At 43.5% G+C, this 27,769-nt stretch overlaps 1 protein-coding gene across 1 annotated transcript; it reads left to right on the top strand.

The window, feature by feature from the left end:
- The first annotated feature begins 384 nt into the window (after positions 1–384).
- Positions 385–24,150, top strand: GRPR (gastrin releasing peptide receptor). Its single transcript, XM_075727545.1, has 3 exons — positions 385–803; positions 19,795–20,146; positions 23,758–24,150. The coding sequence occupies exons 1-3, from the start codon at positions 385–387 to the stop codon at positions 24,148–24,150; spliced, it is 1,164 nt and encodes a 387-aa protein (XP_075583660.1).
- Positions 24,151–27,769: the final 3,619 nt, after the last annotated feature.

Genomic DNA, 27,769 nt, shown 5'->3' with positions numbered 1-27,769 from the left:
GTTCTCCTCGGCAGACCTGAAGCTAGGAATTTAACAAGCCTCGATTTTGAAAATGCCTCCCACTTACTGGTCTTTGAATGTGACAAATGGCCTTCCAGAGCTCAGGAATACCTAACAGCAAGACAAGTCAATGAGGAAAAAGCAAGTTTCAGGATTCAAACTATGCTAAAAGACATTCTCCTTTCACCTTATGGAAACAGTAGTCTTGAGCAAGCTGCAGTTGCTTTTTGGTTTGTTTATTGTCAAGATGTGGCACAAAGTGATATGACTTTTAAACTCTTCTGACTGTTTAAAGCCAGGAAGCAGCAGCAAAATTAAAGCAAGAAATTTATTTGAGGATTTTCAAAGCAGAAAGGTGTCTTCTGAGAAAAGCAAAGTAAGACAATGGCATCTGGAGAGTGCCTTCTGCTAGACGTAGAAACAGATAACTTCATTCTCTACAACATCTCTGTCAACCAGAGTGCAAACCTCTCCCTCCTCGGTGACGACTGGTTCTACCCAGCGTTCCTCTATGCCATCCCCACCATCTATGGGATCATAATTTTGATAGGCCTTATTGGCAATATCACTTTGATTAAGATCTTCTGTACTGTGAAATCCATGAGAAATGTCCCTAATTTGTTCATCTCCAGTTTGGCTCTGGGAGACCTGCTGCTTTTAGTGACTTGCGTGCCCGTGGATGCCAGCAGGTACCTTGCTGATGAGTGGCTGTTCGGCAGAACTGGATGCAAACTTATCCCCTTCATACAGCTCACTTCTGTAGGGGTGTCAGTCTTTACTCTCACTGCTCTCTCGGCTGACAGGTAAGCTGGCTGCTGTAGCCTTGAAAAGAAGCCTGCATAGTTATGACTCCATAAAATGCATGATTATGAATGCATATTTTCAGGTAACAAGTATATTTTTAATCTAATGAGGAAAAAAGAACAACTTCAGTTAATTTCTGGTGGTTCTGAGCACACAACTTGAGGAGGATGCAGACTGAACACAGGATACTTTTTCTAGGTTAAACTAAATGTTTGTGCAGCTTAGCTAATAGTCTAGCTTAATTAAAAGAAAAACAAGAGCAGATCAAGCTAAAGACCAGAGGGAAAAAATGCCATTAATGAAGCTCTGTTAAAAGATAGTGTGTTCATATTTGCCAAAAAGATAATTGATCCATATTTCATGAAGTGTGAAAGCACTGGAGCAGCAATTTAATGTGCAGTTAGAATCAATTCTTTCTAGCGGCTTGCTTCCTTAAGGCTAATTACATGTAGGCAATATTTCATGAAATATATTCCAAATATTCAAATGAGGATGCCTGAAGCCAGGCATCTCAGTTCACTATAACCAGTATATTTCCCTTGATTAAACCGTTTGCCCCTTATCCAATCAAAACTGTGCTTCTGTGCTGTTGGTTCAGAAACTTCATCTTCCAATAATGTTTGGTAAAAATAACATGTAATATCTATGATATTGTAGAATATGTGAAAACAAGTTTCACTTTAACAAATGATATGCTTCTAATAAGCCAGCTCTAATTTAGATTTCTGTGAGGCTTTGGAAAATGGTATCAGACCAATCAGATTTAAATTCAAAAGACATTTTAATTTGAATGTTATTTGGAAGGATGAAGCCTACCTTTCTGGAAAGGTTTTAAGTATTTATTAGACTGTTGGCTTTTACTAGAAACTCCTACGTACGTCAAAGAAGCCAGAATATTTTGTTTCTAATTTGGATGCTTCAGAAAGGCATTAAGGAATACATTGTCACCATGCTAAAGTTATAAAATCTCACAGAACTACCAGGATGTCCAATAAGAAAAATAATTTCACCTTTGTTTTGCTCAAAAAAGACCTGGGGATTGTATTTCTTGGTCACAAAGAAGTGAAACTAGGATTGCTTCAGGTAGTCCCTTGCATTCTGCTCTGTGTCTCTCCTGACTTCGTACTTCAAAATATCAGACTATTTTTGTTCAGTTTTCAAGGTAGTTCATACCCGTATTTCAATATACAGTATGTGGTCTCAATGAAAGCAGATGACTCCATAGTATTTCAGAGACAGAATGGTCAATATGTTTATTAACTCTTCCATGTTGGTGTATGTATAAAAATAGCAGTCTGTCCCAATAGCAGATGAAACACTGGCCTATGTGTAGACAAAATTCTTCAAGCAATTTGCTCTAAAAGACTTGAGAAAATAGGAAAAGTCCACAAATCCTCTAGTAAAGGACCACCTACACATTCACTCCCAAGTTTCATGTGGTGGCTGGAGCCCCCCCACCTGCTCTGAAGAAAATGTTAGGAAAACAAGTATTTCTCCAGGAAACTCATCTTTCCAAAGCTGTAATGTAAGTTGTTTTAAAGAGTGTCAGGGAAAAGAAAAATGCATCATAAAGAAGGTTATGTTAGAGTGATTTGTTGCTATCTGATCACATACCACATAAGGTAAACGTTGCAAATGCTTTTACTGAGCAGCACATCAACAGCGGTTTTTGCCTGGAGTGAGCAGAACAGAAAACAGCAGCTGTGCCAAGCTTGGGGTTTGGTGACTTTAAATTCTCAGCTTCAGCTTTATCTGGATCCTGTTAACCATCATGCTGCATTGGTAATCAAATGTTACCACACTTTTCAGTGCCACTTGGCTATAAAGGAGACAGGCATGCCTGTGGGACAAGACTTTATCTTCCCATTTCTAAGGTTTTATTTTACTCTCTGCTAATGCATCTATTGTCCACTGCAGAAGGAGATAATAACAAAACTTTTACCTTTATTAGATCTATGAATCTTAAATGCTGTGCATTGGACCACAAATGGGCCTTATCTATTATGTTTACTGAAGTTTCTGTTTTGGTATATTAGCAACAGTGCTGGGATAATTTTGTTACAAAATAATACAGTCTATATTTTGTCAGCTCACAGCCTCTTAGTCTATCTTTATTTTCTTAAAACTGTCACCCTGAACTCTAGGACCCATTATTAATCATGTCAGAATCATTAGGAAAATAAACTTAAAATGTGCAGGGAAAACTTCCAAGATGAGAGTTGACTGTGACCAGCATGGTGATGCCTGCCTGGGCCTGTGAAGGGACTGGCAGCCCAATACCCTGCTGTGGCCCCTGGGGCAGAGAGATGCTGAGCCCAGCACGTGGGGTGGTTTCGCAGACAACCATTTCCGAGGTCAGATGTGGTGTTGTACAAAGGATGAGCGGCAGCTCAGCCCTGCAGAGAAACACCTGCAGAAGACTGGGGCATGGTGGTGAGAGCAGGGTATCATGACAACTCAGGAGTCCAGCAGGTAATGCTGCTCAGGCGTGGCTCATCTCACTTGGCTTTTGCTGTCTGAGGTGAGGAGCTACTCCAGGATAGTCAGCAAAGTGTTCCCTAGTCCATGAAGAGAGACGCTTCCAGAGGAGACAGAATAAATCACCATGTCAAGGATATCTATGTCCCTCCTTCAGTATAGAGGAAGCCTTGCTGCTTAGCACAGATTAGATGCCCCTGTTTGAGGTGGTTAATGTTCAGTGATGTGAACCCTACCTGAGATGCTCACATGCATGTGAATGTCCCTGTTCTCATGAATCAAAGCCATGGACCATGGGAGAGAAAAACCTCCTAAACCATCTGCTGTGAATAGCATCACATGGCACTGTCTCTGAGGAAAGGGAGACTTGTGAGTGCGCCACAGACCTTTTGTCTGTAATTAATTTTCTGCAAAAAATAATAATAAAACCCCCTCAGTTCTAGTGTCCTCCCATTGACAAAAGCAAGTGGGAACAACTGCTGGCATTACTGAAGGTATTGTGGTGATGCCTAGAGAGACCTGGCATCAGAAATCTGCTGTGTAAAGAAAAGCATTGGAGTGTGATACAACAAAGCTGTTTCCAAAGAGGTGGCCATCGAAACACAAGACGAAAGGCAGTGGGTAGGTGTGATGGGCAGCTACAGTATGAGAGAGAGAGAGGTGAAACACATATGCTACATGTTACAACAATGGTACAAATCATCTTGTAGAATCACAGAATATCTCAAGTTGGAAGGCACCCCTAAGGATCATCAAGTCCAACTCCCTGCTCCTCACACAACTACCTAAAACTAAACCATATGACTAAGAGTGCTTAGTGATGATGACCAGATGCTCCTTGAACTCTGACAGGCTTGGTGCTGTGACCACTTCCTTGGGGAGCTTGTTCCAAGTGACCGACCACCCTCTCAGTGAAGAACCTTTTCCTAATGTCCAGTCTGAACTTCCCCTGACACAGCTCCATTCCATTTCCTTGTGTCCTATCTCTGGTCACCAGAGAGAGGGGATCAGCACCTCCCCCTCCACTGCCCCCTTTGAGGAAGTTGTAGACTGTGATGATGTCACCCCTCAGCCTTCTCCAAGCTGAACAAGCCAAGTAACCTCAGCTGCTTCTTGGTTGCTTTGGATCACCTTCTGAAGATGAGTGGCCCGGTTTTAATAGATTTTTGAACAGCCCACATCATAGGCACAAGGGTGTACCTTCCTGAGGTACACTTTTATTCTTTCCATTTCCACTTTCCTGTGTGTTAGGCAGGGTTAATAATACCAGAGCTATCATCTCCTGGTGACTGCAAATGCTCAGCTAAGTGCCAACCTCCACCACAGAGCACCTAAAGCTGCTCAGCAGTTTGACCTGCCAAGACTTAGTGGCTGTCCAGAGGATTGACTGCTCACTTGCAAACTTTTCTCAAGGAGAAACAGAGGGACAAACCGCCGATCTCAGCTTTTCCTGCAGCGGGAGCCTCCCAGGCTGCAAGGTGCTCAGCATGCATATGGAGGCAGACGAGCGCGCCTGCACAGGTTTGGTTAGGTACAGCATAGCCAAAGGATCCCCAGGTGCTTACGTTGGCTCTGTGTACAGTCATGAGATCGCATCAGGCTAAAGTTAAATTATTTGTGAGTGTGTGAGAAAAGGCAAAAAAAGAGTTAACTGTATTAGAAACGGATTTTCTGTGGAGCTGCTCCAGTGGCTGCAGGGAGCTTGCATCTGTCTAGCTACATTTGCAGGAGCTGTGGGAGCTGTTGGTGAGACCTGTTTTCCTGCAAGCTTGGCAAATTTGCAGAGCAGCCAGAAGAGGGTTAAGGCCTGTGGTGTGCTTACAGCCACCCTCCATGAGCGATAAGGCGCCAGGGCTGAGTATACAAGAGCAAGGAAACAAGCAGCTGATGCGTGTTTGTGTGTTTTAGAAGGGCTGTAAATGAGGTTGGCAGAGGAAGGACATCTGTCTGCCCTGCTGCTCTGCTCTGTTGAGGCAGCGGATTTCTTCAGCTCATCCCAGCAAAGAGGAAGTTTGGGTTTGCCCACCTGCCTGCCCTCCTCCTCCTCAGTGCCTGCGAGGCACCTGTGAGAGCAGTCACACCTAGGCCTCTAGCCCAGGCAGAAAAGCCAAGGCTGGCCCAGCAAGTGACAGCGAATTAAGGAAAATCTTTGCACAGTAAGAGGAAAAGCAGCCCATTTAATTGCCCTTGTCATGGGAGATGTCTTTATTTAATTGACTGTTTCTTCCATGACTGACAGGGTTTATACATTTGCATTTGAATTAGCCAAACTGTCAAGCACTGATCATACTTCCCCACTGTTTTGCTGACATTGCAAAAAATCGAAATGCCCTGGTGCTCATGCAGTGAAACCTTCCTGAAGTAATGCTGGTTTTGCAAGCACACAGCAGAGTAAGTGTAGGTGCAACTAGAGTTTACAAGCAGAATCTTTACTTTAAGCACCTTGGATTATCTGGATTTTAGCACCAGAAAACTGCAGCAATGCCTGTCAGCCAGAACTGCCTGCTGGCCTGTGGTGGAAGGGAGTGGCGGTGTAGTGAGACACATGAGGTGTCCTTATGTGTGAGGTTAGGTGGCTTACCTTGGTAAGACCAGCTGCAGACAGCAGGAATTGCAGTCATGTAGGACACCTGAAATGAGGACATTAGCTTTGCAAATGTTGACCTCAGTGCTTGGATGCAGGGATGCTGCAGTACTTCCAGCTGCGCTGGGTCCCTTTGAGTGGGTCACAATCACAACTTTTGCTGTTCCTCTGAACTCATATGGCAGTTTGTTTATCTAAGAAATAGAAAACTTCAAACAACCCTTTCTCCCAAAAAACAGTGGTGGAAGGAAAGAAACAAATCCAGAATTTCTAGAAAGATACTTTGGAATATGCAAAAATCTTTGTCTAGTGGACTCATCTCTTCTGTAATTTGGATGTCTCCAGCCCCTACTATTAATATTATGTACAATACCAGAGGAGGAGTAATATCTACATGTCAGTTCATTTGTTTTATTTTACAGTCACTGGATTATGTCTCCACAAGAGGATTAAGGAAGTGTGCCACCCTAAAATAAAGCTGTGGAAAGCCAAACCGGATTTCCATTGAGTTGATTTACAGAGTGACACTTTTTTTTTTTAATACCATCAGTTGTAAAGTGTCAGTTTCATAGTGGTTATGAATTTATTCTGAGTAGTCTAGTTGCAGCATTCATGAAATCTCTTCAGGTCAGTAAGGCGCTATTTTGGGGCAATGTACTTGTGCTGTAATTTACTGTACAGCCTCAGGAAGGTTTTGAGAGGGTAGAGGAGAAAGCCACTCTCTGTACTACCAAGACATCCTCTAATCCAGTCAATGTGAGTTGGCAGCATGATACCCCCATACACATGTTTTGGATACACTGACGTGATCTCAGCCAGAACATCGGTCCTTCCAAGCCAGGGAAGAAAATCAGAGGGGCTTTGGACCCCAGCCCAAAGCCTTCCCTCCCACTGAAGCACCAGGCAGCCCCTCCTCAACCCTTGCCACAGGCACAGTGTCCCTGCTGCTGCTCTTCCTGTGCTGCTGGCACAGGGTACATGCAGAGAGAGAGATACGTGTGTCCCTTTCAGCTGCGGTACAGAATCTTAGATCCTGTGTTGCTGGCCACTGTGTCAGTGTTAAATAAACACTCATAGCACCCTTGGTTTTAGCTCTCATTTCCTCAGCCCCTGCATCCATCTGCACCAAGAGAAACAGATCAAACAGCACAAACTTTCTGAATATCTTGATTAGCCGGAGCAGATGGCCAAAACACAATAGATGCACTTCTATAACCAGGAACATTAGAGCTCCCATTTATGTCAGTGGGACTGGTGTGCAAATCCAAGGTTAGAGTCAGTGCTAATGTGCTGGAAACTGTCAATATTTAAGCAATCAAAAGGAAGAAAAGTTGGATTACCTATTGTTTACATTTCAGTAAAACCTAAAAACCCCAATCAGTTGTCATGGTCTCACGATACGAGGTGCTGTACACACTGTTAATAAGGAGAGTGACTGGCCATGGAGAATTTGCCGGCTGCCTGTCAGACTAAACGCGGTGGGCTGGGGCGTCAGCATCACTGGAGGGAGATGAGCCCACGGTGGTCCCATTGGCTCAGGTGTTAGTACTCGGCATTCGGATCTGGACTACAGCTTGGCCAAAAAGAGTAGAAAGGAGTTGAGCAGAAAAAGGAGAAGCAGACACAGCGTGTCCTGTACACGCAGTGAAACATCCAGTAGATGCTTTGCTCACAGACAGCCCTTGCAACAACCTCTTTTCCTTTTATTTTTGAAGAGAGACTCCAGTGCTAGCACTGCTGAGTCCCCTCGCCTTGCTTCTCCCCAGTTCTGCACCCAAGTGCCCGCCTGACCCCGTACTATGTAAGACACCAGGGACCATGAGCTCCTGTCCGAGCTCCTGCCCATAGCAGGCCCTTCACTTCACACCTGCACCTCCTGCTGCATACGACCTCAGGTGGAGCAGGGGATTTTGGTGTCCAGAAGACCAGCCTGTGCCGTGGGGCAGAAACTGAGGGTGATGCCTGGACCACCTCGCAGTGGTGAGGCACCAAAAGGCAGCAAGCCAATTGCTATGCTGCAGAGAAAGGCAGAAAGTTTTCCTTTGCAGGAAACTTCCTTCCTGATGCCAGGCTAGTGCTCAGTTTAACCAGAGTGCAGAAGACCGTGGACTGACAAAGGGAGAAGTGTTGTCAGACCTCTGCCCATCCTGTCCTTGCCTGCCCTCTGGCTATGGCCAGTCTCTGCAGCAACGTGGGAAGGCGGAACAGAAAACAGTACCATGACACCCTGAGAGGAAAAAAATGTTTCTTCACATCTGCAAACAGCCCTGAAGCATCAGATTTAGTAATGGATGGTCAAATGACCTGGAAGAGCCAGAGATGCAGACCCTGGGCTAACACCAACTGCACTAGCTATCCAGTTCAGCAGCTGTTCTTGCCCCACCCATGCACAGAGGCTGCTGAATATCTCATAGCACTTGGATTAAAACAGAACTTTGCAATGACACCAGGCAACTTGCTGAATATTCAGACTAAAGGTGAACATATCAGCCTGTCCCCCTCATGTATCTCCAGCATCCTGTTATCCTCACTGCTTAGAAATTATGTCATATTTCAAATAGAAATTTGTCTGGCCTCTAAGCACTGCATAATAATCTAACTAATAGCATGACTGAAAGGCTGACAGAGCTGGGGTTGATCAGCCCAGAGAAGAGAAGGCTCCGGGGAGACCTTATAGTGGCCTTTCAATACTTAAAAGGGGCTGATAAGAGAGATGGAGAGAGACTTTTTACCAAGGCCTGTAGTGACAGAACAAGGGGCAACTGTTTTAAACTGAAAGTTGGTAGGTTTATATTGGACATAAGGAAGACATTTTTTACGATGAGAGAGGTGAGACATTGGAACAGGTTGGCCAGTGGTGCTGTGGATGCCCCATCACTGGAACATTCAAGGTGGGGTTGGATGGGGCTCTGAGCAACCTCATCTAGTGAAAGATGGGTTGCACTAGATGGTCTTTAAAGGTCCCCTCCAACCCAAACCATTCTGTGATTCTATAACAGCAGTCAAGGATAGCACTAGACTGTTCAGCCCCAACATGCAGCTGAAAGTTCATATGAAGGTGGTGGTCTTTTATGATACCTATGTTTACTGAAGCCACAGAAAGGACTCTAAGCATAATATAACTGACTTAGCTTTATACTAGCTAGCTCAGGTACTGATTACACTAATGCCATGACACAGTGAGAATGGCACAGGATATCTCACTTTGTCAGGTGCAGAACATACACTCCAATGTCTTCTCTTGGTCTCCTCTTTCCTTGAAAAATCCACGATTTTTTGGCATAATCTGCTCACTTGGGTCCTAGATATACTATTTTACACCTGGCTGAGATAAAATGGCTTCCGTTAGACTATGGCCATTTATCCCAATGACTCTACAGTATTTTTACAATCTAGTCAGCCACTGTGTCATCTGTAAACTTTCCCAGCAAAGGTTTTATAGCCTGCTCAAGGCAGTTGGTGTATGCAATAAATAACACTGCAGCTAGAGCAGGTTCCCAGGACCCAGGTTAGAAATGGCTCCACATACTACTACCTTTTTACCAGCATGTTTGAGGAACTGCTGGGGAGGCCATGGGGCTTGGGGTCTGCATCTAGCATGGCCCCACCTCCCAGTCCAGAACTGCTAATTCTAACCATTGTCCCATGGGAGAGGGGCTGGGATTGCATGGGCGTGGATAAGGGAAGGGGCACCACCCATGCCCTGGCACTCACATGTGCATGTCTACGTGCACAGTCACCTGTGGCAATGTGCCCATGCAGGCTGCACCTCCTGTGTACACCAGCATGGCCCACACCCTTTTAACATCACCTACAATGCTGCAACAAAATTAAAAAAAATACTAAATCTGTCGTACATGAAACAAGACAGACTTACATTAATTATCATATGTTAGTAGGATTAACCTCTCCATTATTCTGTCTACAAGTCACCTTGGGCAACCCAAATACTTGCAGTTTTCTCAGTCACACCTTGCAGCTTTCTGAACTTCACAACTTCGGAGCCACTTCTTGGGAATTTCTCCACTTTTTCAAGATTTGTAAAAAAATTAACACCAGTTGTTCCCCAGCTGGTTCCTTTAATATTCCTCCATGTAAATTACTCAGGCTTGCTGGTGTGAAAGCGTTTGGTGTTAGCAGATGTTGGCTTACATCTTCTTTATTACAGTTGACGAGTTTTCTGCTACATCTATAGCACTGCACACATGGTATAGATAACATCCTCCACATTTGGTCTTAAAGACAAATATCTAGTCATTGCTTTTCACCTTGTCTCATCATTGTTCATATCTTCACCATTTATGTGTATACCTGACTTACTGATTTTTTTGTTCCTGATGTATTTAAAAATGCACATATTTCTGTTACACAGTGACCTTTGACATTTTATTGGCTTCTCCAGCTTCCCTTATCAGTCACTGACATTTTTAAACTCCAATACTTGCTGTCATTTACTTTTGGATTTTTTCCCATCTGTTGTATATTGTGTTTTTTTAATTACTTCTTTGAGGTTTTAGCATGACTCCTCATTTTCTCTTATTCAGGGCAGCTTTTTGCCCTGCACCATTTTTTCAGGGCAAGGTGGAGGAGACAAGGGAGGAGGCTGGGGATCAGCTACTAGCATATCATTAGCATGCCCACTTTACGTTTGTGTTCCCAGTCAGTTGATCTGACAGCTGCTTTTAACTTTAGGAAACCTGCTTCTCTAAAGTTCTGTTCATATATATATAGCTTTTTATTCTCTTTCCACAAAATTAAGATAAGCACACCATGGCTGCTATGGTTTAAGGAACTGCTAATATTTAGGTCAATGATGAACTCGTCTTCCTCTGTCAGAACAAGGTACAACATTGATTTATTGCACATCACAGGCAGCACTTTCTGTGTTGAGAAACTGCCATTTTTAGAAACTCCAATGAATTGCTATAACTGGCTCTGTGAGATATCCAGCAATTATGCCATGTGTTTAGGTTACCCAGTGATGCTGGTTTTATGCACCAAAGGTGGTGCTTTCAGGAGAAATTAAGCTGATTCTGTAGTGAGATGAGGGGTCTGTGTCTGAAGCCCCAGCTTTAGTTGCCCTGGTAAAAGTTCAATCCACAGGCATGCCGAGCCCCTGGTCCCACACCATTGACAACCCTGGTGACTTGGGCCGAGACAGCAAAGCCTTGGATGAAAAGCGTCATCAGGCCTTGTTCATTCCCAAGCCCTATGGCCTGGGTGCCAGCGCCTTCCCTCCCAGCTCAGCTCCAGACACACACCACACTGCAACCCTGGCACCAGCCAGCTGCCCCACCGGGACACGATCCGGCACCATGCAGTGCGAGCACGGGCACATCCCTCTGCCTGTGCTTGGTGCTGAGCACATAGAAAGGTGCACAGCAATTAGCTGGTGCCAAGGCGCTGGTGCATTGGCTGTGTGGGGGAACGCACTGTTTTTGAAGTCAAAGGATGTTTTTAAATGAATGGGTCCCCACCCTCCTTCAGACAGCAGGTATCACATCCCGTTGCAAGGACTGTGACAAACTGTGAGGCTGGCCCCACAGAAATCTTTGACTTGGGATCAGGGTTTCATTCAGAGACTTGGCTGAAGATCACCTACAGGGAATAAATACCCGGGGTGCAAAGGGGCTCTTTCTACTAAGGCAAGCATCATCCATGGGGCTCCCACTATTTCCTGCAGTAACCTTTACATCCATTGTTTTCCATATGTATAGTTAATTTCTGAAATATCTTATGCTCTGGATGGTCGTGGTTAGGGATAGCACAGTCACTATCAAATGGTTACTATTTAAGCTCTCTTTCCCCCATGTGTGGTGCAGTTCAATGGTCTCTAAAACACTCTGTCTCAATTTTGACTTCAGTCATTCATGGACTGAAATTCCCATTCATCCAGATTCCAGGATGATGTAGCAGTATGCAGGTTTACAGACTGAAATTTGAACACATGCTTCAAAAAGTGAGAACTATGCCACTTCCATCAATGCCTCCTTTCTTTTTTCCATTTAAATGTTAATTAAAAAAAGAGAAAGTAGGCAGTACCTGCCAAAGTATGTAAGACTAGCCTATTAGAGATGTCTTTGTGCCCATATGCAATTTACTAAAGTAAAGATTTTAACAGCAGATGTTCACCCAAGAATCATGCATAATAATGATAATCTTAACTAAGTATGCAGAAAGCAGATAGACCCAGAATAGGCTGTTGGAGTGTGTTGATGGGTTAGACAGTGTAGCAATTTTGTGGATCTATTGAATTATTTGTCTTCAGAGCTATAAATATTCATAACATTCATGGTGGCAACAACAAAGAAAGTTTGGGGCATTGCATTTCTCATAAATTTCTTCTTGTTAAGACTTTTTCTTTACTTTCCAAGTGGAGCTTCACACTCAACAAGGATACACATGCTTCATTTATGCAGTCTTTGTGTAACATCAACTTTTTCTCTGTTGCTTGAGGCTTGTTACATGGTAATTGAGCCACTCCTTCATATTATGTGGGCAAAACAATAATATGATACTAGTAGAACATAATTACAAAATTTTAATGAGAAGTCTCTTCATGGGCCAAGACCAAATCAATATGCGCACATTAACCTTATAGATGGGAACAGATGACTGGGGATAAGAGGAACTGTGAATTGCACATCTTTTCTCCCTCTTTCAGTTACAGGTGGGAACAGAAGAAATATGGGGACGTGCTGACTGAGAGACAGTTCTTCTATCTTTACAATAGGAAGTGGTTGCAATTCCAGGAGCTCATTTTCTAGAGCTGAGAAGAATTCAGCATTTTCACTTCACAGTAATTTACATGACTATTTTTGTAAGACATCAGTCCATTTCAACTAATCCCTGCTTTTTTATTTAAGTTTCAGGTTCACATTTGCCCAACATCTCAAAATAGAGCTCAGTTTAAACAGATTCAAAGTTTGTAAGTGGATTTCTCACTTCAGAGAAAAACCAGAAAGCTGCAATATGGCAAATCTTTCCGCCAGCCTGATGCAGTCTAGACAGTAGGGTTGGTAATGAAGCAAAGGCAGGCAAGCTTTCTGAAATTTTGTTTGAACAGGTTTTAACACTCTTGTTTTTTTAAACCATTATATAAATTCAGGAGTGGGGCCCAGGATCTTTTTATGTAAACAGTGTAGGACATAGTAATGGATGATACTGTTTAGAGGAAACTTTCCCTGACTCTAAAGTACTCTTTCAAATTCATTTTGGAGGGGCTATGTCCTGTTTCCCTGTAGAAAGGATGGGGAGGATTTTTTTTCTTTTCGTATATTTCTTGCAAGCATGAGGTTCAGCTGGAGGACGACAGGAATGCTTGGAAGGACTGTGATAAAAAAGGGCAGTACGCTCTGGCAGAGCCTATTTCAGCCATTTTCTCTTGCTGCACTCCTACTGCTGAAAAAAGTAGGGGAGAAAGAGTTTTGAAAGCAACTTAGTGCCTCTTATTAAGTCGAATTCAACAGATGAGAGGGATGTAGTGGCCAGCACATAGCTGCTGTACAATCCTTGCTGTCATATTCGGTCACCAGGAACATCTTCTCTGACATGAGGGAGGGATGTTTCTTCCCAATGCCACTGGCAGCAACTGCAGTTATTACAGAGGACACAACTTATTTTGGCTGAAACTAAGATCTACTGACCTACCACTTGTAAAGACACCGAAGAAGATGGTATCTCCCAGCTTAAAAAAGCCTGTCTCTTTTTTCCCACCCCATACCTACCAGATATACAATGAGGGCTGTTGTAGGGGCCATCTATATTAGCTTTAATTGCTGACATAAGGGAAGGAGGAAAGGCATTAATACAAAGCAATCATAAAGGAGGAAAGCAAGCTAAGGCTGCCTACGGCACCAGCTTCCCCACACAGCATAAAGTTACCTCCCTGAAAAATCAAAAACCAGACAGTGAGACATATAGAACTAAATTAATTTAAAATCCAAGGGAAACATCTGATTTTCCTCCCATGCTTCAGTTGTTTTAATTTAAATTTTGTGGCTTTTGTAGCAGGCACAACTAAGTGGATGAAGGTGATAGGAAAAAAACATGAGGGATGCACTGGAGCTGCCACCTTTGGGATAAGGTCCTTTCTTCCCCATTTTGAGAGCAAAATTGCAACCCTTCATATCTCTATGCTTAGGAACGCATCGGAAATATGATTTTGAAGGCAAAGTTTGTTTATACTTCAGCTGGCATGTATTTTCTTGGCTCAGCTGAGGAACACAAAGATGGCTAAAATATTTTGCAGCAGCAGAGAAGCTGCATCTGGGAAGCTTTGACATCCATTTGGGGCCTTATTTTGATCTGTGTCTTTAGAGAATATATCTGTAACTGTCTTTTTCATGACAAAGCTACTTCTGTGCTTATATCTGAAGTTGCAGCTTTGGGGCTAAGTGTGTGGTATTAATGAATGTTTGCATAGTCAAAGTTTTAGAGTACATTAGGTGGTGTTATCCTTAGTTACATTATTATTAACACAAGCATAATGACACAGTTTTCCAGTTTCCTGGGCATATTAACCTCAGTGGGAAAAGAATTTACCACAGAAAACCCTTGTATGTGTCACATTTTAGCAGTTTATGGTCATTTCAGTAGTTTCGATTGTGAGAAACAATTATTCAATGAGCAAGATTAGAGATCCTAAGAGGTGTGTATAAGACATTTTCCAGGATTCAAAGAGGATGCATGCACTCTGTGGGCTCCTACCAATCCCCAATGAATTTGGGGGATTAGGTTAATAACTGATCATGCCTTGTATGTTATTGAATTCTGGCATTCTGAGTTGAAGCAGCCCTCTCACCAGGCTCGTCTTGGAGGCCTGGAGACTGACCTGGAGAAGTGGGACAGCACTGGAACCACCATGGCTGGTGGAGGGGAGGATTGCCCTGCAGGGTGAATCTTCATGGTGCTTCGTGAACTGTGATTATATTAACTGCGCTTAAGATAGCTCCGTGTGTAATTTCTTTGTGCGGCCTTCTTTGAACGAGACTTCAAGACACACAGATCACCGGCATCCCTCCTGGCCAGAAGGTCATCGGTAGCTGCTGTGCACAAGGCAGGTTGCTGCTTCACAAGTGCAGCGGGAACAAAGAAGTTCAAAGACTGAGCAGTAGTAAAGGTCAGCATCTCTTTCATATTTCCTATCAGATCAGCAACCCAGCCACATTCATCTGGGCCGTTTGACGACTGCAGAGAGATTGGAGTTGACACAAGTTCTTGACTGTATCATTTTTTATTCAACTGAATCTTCAGAAGGCATATTTTTCTTTTTAAGTTTTGGCCTTTGTTGTAGGACATGAATCATACCTCTGTTTTTTAATCTTTTTCAAAAATTTCTTTAAAAGTGGGTTGGGAAAGGAGTTCAGATGAAAAAAAGTGATATCAAACAGTAATTAGAGACTGAATGTGAGAGTAAGCAGAGGTGATAAATCCAGGGCCATGTCTGGATCTACTGCAGACAAGCTGAGCAGGCAATGTGACATGTACTCTCAGAGCCTGTGTTATGGGTTGAAAATAACACTGTTGTAAGACCTTTGAATGAGGGCTCGCACAGCTGGCTCCACTGAGGTATATAGGCATATCCATCAATGTCCCCTTCAAAGTGGATTGGATTATTTAAATGCTGGATGTTAAATATGGGAAAGTTATGCGCCTCGGGCTAACTCATTGAAAAAGAAGTTGCAGAGGACGAAGTTGTGGAAAGCTTGAAATAATGTTTGACCCACAAGGTGGAAATACAAATGCTGAAGCACAGGACCAGCTGCTGCTCAAATCCAGTCTACCTTGCTGAAGTTCTTCAGAAATGTCAAATAAATTATAAAATCCAGGGTTGACCCTATCAGGAAAGTGGCATGGAAAAGTAAAGGAGTGGAGTTTCTGAGCCCCACTCAGAAACCAACCAGGAGGTGCAGCTTTTTCACTCCATGAGCATTGACCACAGGCACATCTTCCAGTGGTCTCCCAGCCCAAGCCCCAACCCAGGGCTCCTATCACTCGTGTGTCCCCCCCCCCACCATACCCTTACAAAGAGCAGCCCCTGCAGCTGCTGTCCAGAACCCAAGCTGGCATGGGAGAGTAGAGCTGCTGAGACACAAGCTGAGGAGAGACTCATCGATGCATTGGGAAGCTGACTGGAAATGGAGAGGCCCACCAGATCAATAAAGATCAATTAAGCATTAATACTCAGAGGATAACATAGATTACTGAGGATTTCTGAATACATTAGCCCACCATCAAAGAAGTCATGCAGATAGTCAGCAAAATAATTTGATTCAATTGTCAGGCTCTTAAGAAAACATCTACCTGTGTTCCCACATCTGAGAACTTACATTTTCAAACCTATTTTCTACCTTTGTTTTTTCTGTTTTATCTTTTTGTGCTTTCAACCTCATGATTTGAGTCTGCACTGAGCCCCTTGCAAGCAAACCATCTCTCAGTTCTTCTTTTATATCTGCTATAGCAGGCTTTCAAAGGAAATGAGTGTAGTATAATGGAACACCACAGGAACTTGGGCAAATGATGGATGAATGAAGAAGGACAATAGAAAAGGTTTGGATGACCACAACTTGAACTTTGGCAACAAGCCTACAGGGGATACAAGCTGAAGTGACCACCGAAGACCACTGGAGACCCCTATGGAGCATGCGTGGTTAGACTGTTATGTAACTATGTAATTACGTAATGTATGTAAATTAAAATGCATATATGTATGAGAGGGGAAGGACATGCGGAATCTATTGTATAAATACAATTAAGAGCAGAAGTCGGTGTGCTAGCTTTGTGGAATTACCACCTAGCACCCATCTCTGCGCAGAAATGAAATAAAGCAGTATCTGACCTGTGTGTAGAAATTGGCTTATTGCATGCCAGGCAACAAATCCGCTTTTCGGACAACACCATCTCTAATTAAAATGTACTAGCAATTTAAAATGGATTAATTTTCTGACTCTCCCTATTCTATTAATGTTAATAAAAATAAGAGTGTCTCTTTCTCTGTATTCTTCAACTCATTCATGTTACTGGAAATTCACACTGGAAAATATTCTTTCAGCTGGCTATATTATGTAAGAAAATCTGTGAAATAATTACACTAACATGCCATGTTGATAAGTATACCATAAACACCTGCTGAAATGCCTTAGAATTAACTAGATTTATGAATACCTTGATATATAATTAATTTCCTTTTGCATTTATCTTCCCTAGGGTTTACTGAAGATGTTCAGTTAGCTAGTGTTTCTGTCAATAGTCTATAACTGGTGAATCAGACTATAAATTGAGCTATTTGAGCTACATTGTTTTAGTAATCTGCCTAGCTCTTCCCTTTTACTGCAGAAATAGTCATAACACTGTATTTAAGTGCTGTGATTTTCTTCACCCGAGATCATGATCTTGCACTGGAAAATTGTGCTTTGTAGTACGGCACCACTTAGTACCCAGCTCCAGAGTGCAAGTTAAAGAGGTACTAAACAAGCCTGAAAAATATTGTGTCTGGCTGCTGCAGCTGTGGAGCGGGAATAAGGGGGAGCTGGAGAGCTTGGAGAATAAGTGGTTACAGAAGACTATTGAGCAAGGTGTTTGCAGTTCATTAAAGGAAATATCATATACACAAGACACCTGTGGGACTGTATGAAGAAACATCTGCAAATGACGAGATGTCCAGATAGAGTCTTTACAAAAATAAATATAAATAAATGTAAATGTAAGTATGTATGTACGTACTTATGTATACATGCATATACATGTATACATAATGTATAAAATATATGTGTATAAATATGTATATGTATAAAAAATACACACATATATACACATATATACATACATAGAATCATAGAATCGTTTAGGTTGCAAATGATCTTTAAGATCAACCAGTCCAACCATTAACCTAACATTACCAAGTCCATCACTAAACCAATTAAGGGTAGAGTAGCAATTTCATGTTTCCTGGCTTGGTGGCTGGATTATTTATAATGAAAGTAAAACCAAGGAATCATTAAGATTGGAAAGGACCTCTAAGATCATCAGTCCAACCATCAACCCAACACCACCATGTCTACTAAACCATGTCCCAGAGTGCCACATCTACCCATTTTTTGAACAATTCCAGGGATAGTGACTCCGCCACCTCCCTGAGCAGCCTGTTCCAATGCTTGGCTACCCTCTCCATGAAGAAATTTTTCCTAATATCCAATCTAAATCTCCCCTGACACAGCTTGAGCCCATTTCCTCTCATCCTATCGCTAACTACGTGGGAGAAGAGACCAACACCCACCTCACTACAGCCTCCTTTCAGGTAGCTGTAGAGAGCGATAAGGTCTCCCCTCAGCCTCCTCTTCTCCAGGCTAAACAACCTCAATTCCCTCAGCCGCTCCTCACAAGGCCTGTGCTCCAGACCCTTCACCAGCCTTGTTGCCCGTCTCTGAACACGCTCCAGCACCTCAATGTCTTTCTTGTATTGAGGGGCCCAAAACTGGACACAGTATTCCAGGTGCGGCAGGAAGGAAAGAAGGAAAGGGTAGGTATGCTGAACAGGGTATTGCTTATAACTAGAAGTTGAATGTGTGCTTATTCTGCAAATAAGTCAATTACTCAGTTAAAACATTGCAGTAGAGACAGAGTCCTCTCTGAAATGCTGAGCTTTAGGATAATGCAGAATACAGTATGTAGGGAATAAATCGCATACATGAAGTGTCCCTGGTTTGGGCTGCCAGGTGGATGGACCCTGCTGTGCACTGCCTGGTCTCAGGCACGGCATTATTCTTGCTACCTCTGATCCCACCCCAGTGGCAATTCAGCTGACTGCAAGAGCTGGGATCCTGGTAGGAGATCAGAAACGGACTCTGGAGCAGCTGGATGGGAATGGATGTACCCTGCCATGCCAATAGTGGGCTGGGACAGACTAGGTCCCAGGCACCCATCAATCTCCAGAGAACTCACAGTGACCAAGGGACCAAATGGGCTGTGGGCAGTGTGAGGTAGATCCTGGAAAAAAACATCCAACAGGTTGTAATCATTATGGTAATGACCCTAAATAATAACTTATGAAACCTGTAGATATTCCTTCATAATTATCTTTTTTTTTTCTTCTACTGTGTACCTTATATGCATATTGGAATTGTGATTTACTTGGAGTGTACACTCCTGCCAGAGCAGAGCTGCAGCAGATGTGAAGCTCTCCTGTTTTCTGGTCCTCTCATTACACATATCAGGTTCAAATAAGTTTGCTTCTTTCATTTTCTAAAGTACAACTTTCTGAAAGGCTGAAATAAAGACAAATTGAAAATCAAAAAAAGTCGTCTACATATCTAGCATAGCAAATAATAATATGTTTTTTCTTTAAGAAAGTCAGTTAGCAGCTCTGACAGCCTGGATGCATTGAGTTATGGACAACTCTTAATTGCCAGCTACACCACCAAACAACAATTAAAGCAGGCAACTTTGCATGTTCTTTGTAGCACGAGAAACCATAAGATTTGGCTTGCAGGAGGCCAATGTACTCACAGCTCAAAATGAAACGTGTGGCAAAATCTCAATCCAGTTTCCTTCAACACTATTCTGTGAAGGGGTGTAAGCTGCTGTATGTTTTTGAAGAGAAGTCTATGATTGCACTTCCTATCTTCATGCTATTTGGACACATATATATTAATGTCAGATAGCACTGTGCTTTGTTGGCTCTGTTACAAATTAAATGAACTCAGAATCAATACACAGGAAACTGAATGGACCCATGGCAGGTGGCTCTGGTTTAAAATGAAAAATCTATTGAAAACATTGAAAATTAGAACACCAGAAAAAAATTCAGAGTCTTGAGTAAAGAAGGATTTTGTTTGGGATTTTTTTCTAAATGGAAGGGACGAGCAAGAATACAATGCCTGAGTGTTGATGTTAATAAATTATTTCTTTATTTTTCTTTTTTTTTTTAGGTATAAAGCTATAGTACGGCCAATGGAGATCCAAGCATCCCATGCACTGATGAAGATTTGTGTGAGAGCTGCTATAATCTGGATTGTATCCATGTTGCTCGCCATCCCTGAAGCAGTGTTTTCAGATCTGCACCCTTTCCATGACAAAGGGACTAATAAAACCTTCATCAGCTGTGCGCCTTACCCGCATTCTGATGGGCTGCATCCCAAAATTCACTCAATGGCATCATTTCTGATCTTTTATATAATTCCCCTATCTGTCATTTCAGTATATTATTATTTCATTGCTAAGAATTTGATCCGGAGCGCTTATAACATCCCCGTGGAAGGAAACGTGCACGTGAGGAAACAGGTAGAGATTTGACTTTCTTCAAAAATCCACATTCCCTGTGAATCTGGGAGTAAAGAGTGCTCATTCAGGGAAGTATACACTGGGTCAGACTGTGTCTGTTGTGCTAATTTTAATAGATTAGGTGGGCTAAAAGAACTAAAATGGTTGAAACCAGCCATGGCATAGTGCTAAACAGTTAAAGCATCTTCTCATGTTTCTAAGTTCAGAGACTTTGGCAGGGTGGTTACTATGGCAAACACAGCAGGAGACCCATGCCAAAGCCTGGGAAGATATTGACTAGGATGCAGGGAAAGAAGCAGACCTGGGGATAGTGTTTGGAGACTGAAGCTGAGGAGTGACACAGCAGAAAATCAAAACTTCTCAAAGTTGCTTTGTCAGAGAGAGGACCTTGGGTAAAGCCTTGCTCCACGAAGCAGTCCCACTTCACACAGAGGGAAATGCTGGCTCTGGAATTTGGTCCTCAGGACTGAAAACCAAATGGGAGGCATCAATGGGGGAGTGCAGGTGAGGGAAACCCCTTCTGCAAGGGCCCCCCAGGGCCAGGAGCACCAGTGGGTCAGGGCAGGAGGTGCAAGAGCAGCAATGCCTCCTGCAGCCAGCACTTCTCCATCTCCTGTCTGCTAGTGCTGTGCCATGATGAGAAACCAGTACAGCTAGAGAGGGACTGGGGAAGTGGAGGCCAGAGAAGGACAGTGGTGGGCACAGGGTCCCCAGGAAGGAGGACAGAGCAGGACAGTGTGGGATCCTCACAGATGCGCTGAAGTTATGTGCCTTGTGAATGGTGTGATCTTTTGAGTGTGGAATCTCAGGAGGAGAGTCCTGGCTTCTTCCCTTAAACCCTTTGGTCATTATAATTGTCCTTGTGAAAATGTCTTTCTAGGGTCTCTGGAGGGGAGTGGTGTTGGACAGAGTAACCTGCCCACCTGTTATTTGCCCTCTAATAAGCCAGGCTGGTCAATCTTCTTCTGGTCCAATAACTGACAGCCTCAGGTTTCACCTTAAGACAGTCTTTTCATTTATATAAGCAGGCCATTTGCTCCAGAATAATGCAGTCTTTTAACCTTCCCTTTGTACCCTTGAAAGCAGAGTTATTTTGTTGCTGTCACTCATGGGTGGGGGTTTTTATAAAACTTCCCAAACTGTCCCACTGCAGAGCTCACTGTTGGGCTGGGTCAGCTGGGACCCATGTATTTCAAGTGAGTTTCATGCTCTGGTTGAAAATGCGTGGCTGAAAATGTGCAAGTCCTGAACCAAGTGAGGGGATTAAGCCAGGATTTGGCCAGCCTAACTCCAGCCTTTCAGCCAGAGACTGTTTCCTCTTGACTGTTCCTGTTGTAAGCAACTGGAGAGAAAGAGTCATCTCCACAGGGAAATCCAAATCCTGCATGAGCAACTGGGTATTTTGGGTCACTGCTTAAATTTGAATGCATCTGAGCCTTAGGCTGTCCAAGTAAGAAAGCAACAGCAGGGTAACTTATTTCTAAACAACTTATTTACCTTGACATATTTACCTTATTTACCTTACCTCTTCCTTTCAACTGAGGTGTGCTTCAACCTAAGCTAAACTGACACAAGCCATTCTTCAGCTGAGCAAATATCCATATAATTGCACCCAGCTGACATCTGCACCTTAGGCTGACCTAACACAATCATCTCATGTAGCCTTCAGGTGCTAAGGTGAAATAGCAAGGCTGGAAAGCTGTGTTTTCTGCCCGTTAAATAATGTGGGATCCCTGAAATCGTTATCCTTTTCCCCTTCTGAATGTGCGTAAATCTTTCTTCCATGCAGGCATTTTTCTGCTGATTTGATGACTGTTTTGATGAGTGACAATAAAGTGAGTAGTAAAAGCAGCCCTTTCCCCCTTTGGTTTTGGGGAGAGAACTGTAAAGAAAGCAAAAGGCCAGGCTGCAGTCTAGCACCATCAGTCCATCATTCCCGTCCTGCAGTGCATTCAGAAGCTATAGGTCTCCATCTGAGATAACTGGTATTGATTTCTTTATTGTGTTGCTTCCTTTCTTTATATTGCAGATGTGGCCTCAATAGCCCTATATCAAATTAAGGATACATTTTAAAAGAATATATGGTTTAGCCAAGGAGAGCCCTTTCACAAAGGATTTAATTTTCAGCCTGCTCTCTGGAGACATTATCATCTGGTACATGTCAATCCTTCCTAAGCTCAATGGCTGATTTTCAGTTGGTGCCATTAAAGGGGCAAAAAATAAAGTCAAAATGGGCTTGTTAAGTCTCTCCTGCCTACTCCCTGCTTGCAGCTGTCCTGAGAAAAGATCAGCCTGTGTGAGCTGCTCAGTTTCAATTTACCTGTGCAGCTCGGAAGGGGAGCGAGGATGGGGAAGTGTCCGTGGAGCCTGGCCGGGCACTGTGGCCACACCAGGGCAGGAGCAAGGGCAGCAGGGCCAGGGGAAGTTTCAGGCCATTGAGGTCATACTCAGATACAGGGAGCTGGTGGCAACTAATTCCCTAGGAGTGCCTGGGAAGAGGTGCAGGGATTACCAGAGAGGAGAACATTATAAAGCCCTGAAAAGTCAGCGGTGTTATGCTTTGCATGCCTGCAAAATTATGGCTGCACAACCTCTCTCTGGGACCAGGGTATTTCAGCAGGTCTTTCTGGGCAACCATGTCTGTCCTCTCCTTTTGGATGACCTCCGTCACGGCTCTTGTCTTCCTCAGGAAGAAAGATGTGTTTTTCAGTGGCATTGTTATCTTAGTGTGCAGCACTGGTGGACAAAAGACAAAGTAAGGTTTACCTCAGTTCTCCTTTGTTAAGCAATACCTTTGGCTTGACTCCAAGCCTGTACATGTAAGTAAAACAAAAGCGTGGCTTGTCTGCATGAAGGTTATACTGTGTGCTAGCTGACATTGTAAAAGCACCTTTCCCTGACAAAGCTCAAGTTATGCTTAGAGAGGTGGTCATCCATCTGTTCACCACCACTGCCTTCTCCTCGTGGCCCAGCTCTTTCAGATGAAGCGCCCACCTTGCTGCTGTCTCAGCGTTTCTCTAAGTACAGAATTTCATCTCTCCGTTTCTCCATCTCCTTCAGCCTGAGTGCTGCACTTGGTCTCTAAGAGCCATGAGCTCCTGGCAGCACTTTTGTGTACATATACCACATGGCCCCAAGGCAGAAATTCCTGCTTCTGGGCTCTGTGAAATATCCCAGACCCCTACCCCATAATTAGTAATTATAATAATAATAAGTTAATATATATAAATTACATGAGATCATACATATTATGTGTGGATAACTAATGCAGGTGTCCACACTTTTGTTGCCTGAGCTGGGATTTTACAAAATGACAAGCTATTGGAGTTTTATCTCTAAACAGGAAAGGAAAGACTACTTCCTTATGACAGGAAAGGAAAGACTACTTCCTTACGTAATAAATTTTCAGAATTATTTGATTTTAGGGGAAAGGGATTGAGGAGAAGCAAGGAGGGTTCTTGACTCTGTGTTCATCTGAGGTCCAGGTTGCCCTGCTCTGTCCGTACCATCCATCACACGCTAGCCCCAAAGCTGCAGCACCAGGAAAAATAGTTAGTTACTGGTCTGAGCTAGGAGTAGCTGCTAATCTGCATTTCTCTTTCTTCTTCCAGATTGAATCCCGTAAGCGCCTGGCCAGGACAGTACTGGTCTTTGTGTGCCTCTTTGCCTTCTGCTGGCTTCCGACTCACATCATCTATTTATACCGGTCCTACCACTACTCAGAGGTGGACACCTCAGTGCTGCATTTCATTGCCAGTATCTGCGCTCGGATCCTGGCATTCACTAACTCTTGTGTCAACCCGTTTGCTCTCTACTTGCTCAGCAAGAGCTTTCGGAAACAGTTCAACAACCAGCTGTTCTGCTGCAGAGCTCGCCTCCTCATCCGGTCCCAGAGCATGGCCAGGAGCACCACACGAATGACCTCCCTCAAGAGCACCAACCATTCCCTGGCCACCTTCAGCCTTATCAACGGCAACCACATCTGCCATGAAGGCTATGTCTAAAGGGCACAGTCAGGGACTGCCGCATCACATAACTAGCGTGGCTGCTTGGTTTTCCTCCATGGGGATGGCAAGTAGTGCACACATGCACACATGCATGCACATGTGCATGCGAGGAAGTCTGATGTTCTCAGAGAACTCAGAGGAGCTTGAAGCATCCAACATTTCATCCTGGGCTGAGGCATGTCTGGAGCAGCAGATCATTGAGCACCAGCCCACAGGAGCTCCCTGGGAAGCGCTGTGGTTGCTTCAAGACCCACTGCTTTCACTGAGAGCAAAGTTGAGCATTTAAGATCAAATCTAGTTTGGCTCTGCAGGTTCTTCATCACTTTCTGCTCAATCCCGAACTCGAGCAGACTTAGAACAGTGACAAAGACCATGCCAGGTGCACAAAATTTGTCAGAACAGTTGCGTCCAGCAGTTCATGGTATAATATATTTTGACACTAAAATAAATCCATTTCAATAAGGTAAATACTCTCACTAAGGAGTTCAGTGTAGGTCATTTACAGACTTTTCAAGTATTAATTAATGTTCTGAGTACAGTATTAATTCATGGTATAAATGATATCAACAGTTTACTGGGCCATGTTGGTGGTCCCATCTGAAATGAGCAGTATCTTGCACCACATCAATGTGAAAGCAGTAACGTGAATAAATGTGAGTTGGAATATGTTTACAATTTTCAAATGTGTGAGCTTTTGCCATGTTGTGGAGGAGACAGCAGGGTGTTTTCCAAGCATTATTATTTGCTCTTCCTGTCTTCAAGGTGTGAGATAGTGAATGTTTCATCACCTAAGGGATACCACAAAATTTTAACTGGGTTTGGCTAGGGGTAGGCAATTAACAGAAAATGAAGCACAGCTATTTTTCATGCAGTAGTGCTTTGTAAAACACCCTAGTTCTTCAGTAAAAGCTATCAGCAATGCAAGGTCTGATCTTCAACCCACGGGTTTTTTCCTTCTATCTTCACAGAAATCTGTGGAGACAGAGTGCCAAAACTGGCTAAGAGATTGGAGAATCAGGTCTTCTGTAATGTTCACTCCAGAGCAGTTCCTGTGCCCGGTACCAGCTATTCTGGAAACAGGAGCACAGTGTCCTGCAGATAACAAACTCTTGAAGTGTGTGGGCTATAGGACAGACAATGAAGCCACACACTTGATAAAGAAAGCTGCTGCAAAATGAGGCCATAAACCAATCTGTGTAGCGGAATATTGAGTTTTTAATGGCCCTCATCCTCTTCGATGATGATCCTTTTCCTTACCATGGCAAAAGAAAAATGAAAGCTAGTAAAACTTTGTGTTGGTCTTGCTCTGTGAATGTAGAAAAAGTCATGTGTGCAGTGTAACAACCCTCAGCCCTGCATCTGGGCTGCCCAGGGATGCTGGTGGGAGCTACTGTCTCCAGGGACTGCAAAAGAGCTGCGATGTCAAAGGCAGAGCTCTGAAATAACTGATTTTGCCTTTGAGAGCGGTGCCCTCTGGGTGAGGTTCAACCCGCAGGTACGTGAGCTCAGGATGTGGCCACACCACCGTGCTGATGCGCTGCTAAGGGCAGTCCTGCCCTGTTCCCCCACCATCCCTGGGCACCAGCCCCTCTGTGACCCCCTCCTGCAGACGTGAGTGCCCCCACATCCCAATCAGCCTGAAAACTAATGTGATGGGGTTATTTTACAGCTGAGCCAATTCCCTTGCTTAGCTGACTGTGTAGCTATGGCATTAATTTCAATTTACTGGGCTATATCAAGTCCTCATTTTCAGCAGGATGGCGCTTTCCCTGATCTTTAACATGAAGCCACATACAGTACCAGAAGCCCAGTCTTTGAACATTTCAGGCAGTTTGGTCGAGTTTTGAGCTGTTCATGATGTTTCAAAATGAGAAAAATGAATCTATTTATCTGGCCTGAGATATTTTTACTAAATATTTTCTTCAGCCTTGTAAGAATTTAATCGAAGGCAAGCAGGAATTACATACTTCAACAGCAGTCACACCATCTGCGCTACATGATGTGTCCTCCTGTTCACTAAGGAACACCAGATTACTGTTGCTCTACAAGAGATTCCAATAGTTTCTGAATTTTTGCTTCTGAGGGAAAGGGGAAAGCTCAGCTGTGATGTGAGAAAATCATAAATATGGGGAAAAGAGCATTGCTAGAGCTCCCTCAGGACTAAGCTGAATACAGACCCTGCCTCCCTGAGAAAGATGCTGTTTTGAACACAGGAGAGTTATGAAGATACGGGACCGTGGAATTAAATAAATGTTATTGATTTTACCCTTTTCTTCCTAGCAGAGCTAGTGAGTCCTCCGAGGACAGGAAAGATGGTTTTGGCCCTGATCTGGAAAGTGCTTTCCAGAAATGCAGCTGCAGGTGTCCACATGTGTCACAGCCTCACCATTGCTTAATTTGCTCGGTATTCCTTTTCTCCTTGTTTTCAGAGTTGATAGGCAAAAATTTAGGGGGAGTTCCATGCAAAATGCAATCCTGTCATCAGAATCTAAGACACCTACAACGTCTTCTAATTTTTAGCAACTTAGACACAGCTTTTTCAGAAGAGATGTAAATTTTCATTAACATTCTTCATTTCATTCAGATCCCTGTCCCCCCATTTAATAACTTTAAGACAAGTAGGTGGTTCTGTGGAAAAAAAAAAAAAATCCATTGAGAAAATGTTCCTTGCAAAAAGTATTTTGGAATGTATTTCACAAACTTGCACTCATTTTTTAATACCATAGAAAGAGCAAACCTGAGGTTGGAATTGTTTCTATTTCATCCTCGTATTAAAATAATGAAAAAATTCAATGCAGCAGTTGAGGTCAGGGAAGGAATATTCAGGAAAGTTTTATGAAATATCACAGCATGAAATTGAAATATTTGTAGCTGTAATTGCTTTTTGTTTCTTGCTTCTTGTCTCATTACCTTGGTTTCAAAAACACAATGTACTTTACACTGCTGCAGCAGTCTAGTTCCTTATCTAGAGCTATCTCGGTGTTTGCTGGCACACCCACAGCACTGATTCTTTCAGCCTGGCGCGTTGTTTGCAGCTTTTCATGCATTTGATAAATTTTCAAAGTGCCCAAGATAAAACCCCTGCCCTGGCAGGCGACTCCAGAGCCCCACTCTCCGGTACTGCCCAGTCCTGGGAAGATTTGCGGTCCTCAATGGGGAGAGCCCCTGGCTGTGACCCTGGGGTGGCTCGGCACCCCGGTTCTTGGCTCAGCTCTCTCCACCAGCACCAGGAGTGTGGCAGTGGTGTCTCAGACCACGTTGTGTGGGAAAAGTTGCGTTTCAGGGCTCTGAAAGACAGCATCCCTGAAATGCCTGTCTCCAGGGAGGCTGAGGAATTTTCCAGGTGTGATCCACACAGACCTCCCCCAAAACTGGAAACATGTGAAATTCGCCTTGAACCAGATGGCCCTTTGGGTTCCATCTGCTCTGTCCCATCCAACACGTGGCAGTTGTTAATGTTCAACCAGCTGTAGGGTGTGGGTGGGGGAAAAATGGTCTCTGGGTGAGGATGCTGTCTGTTACAGGAGTATTGCTATTTACTACGGCGCAGCTACGCTTTTGTCCTGGGTCAGAAGTACTACAGGTCAATATTATTAAAAATATGTGGCTTCCATTA

This window comes from Pelecanus crispus, chromosome 1, assembly GCF_030463565.1.
Source record: "Pelecanus crispus isolate bPelCri1 chromosome 1, bPelCri1.pri, whole genome shotgun sequence".
Taxonomy (NCBI): domain Eukaryota; kingdom Metazoa; phylum Chordata; class Aves; order Pelecaniformes; family Pelecanidae; genus Pelecanus; species Pelecanus crispus.
Note: the sequence above shows the minus strand (reverse complement) of the source record. Positions and strands in the feature narration are given on the sequence as shown.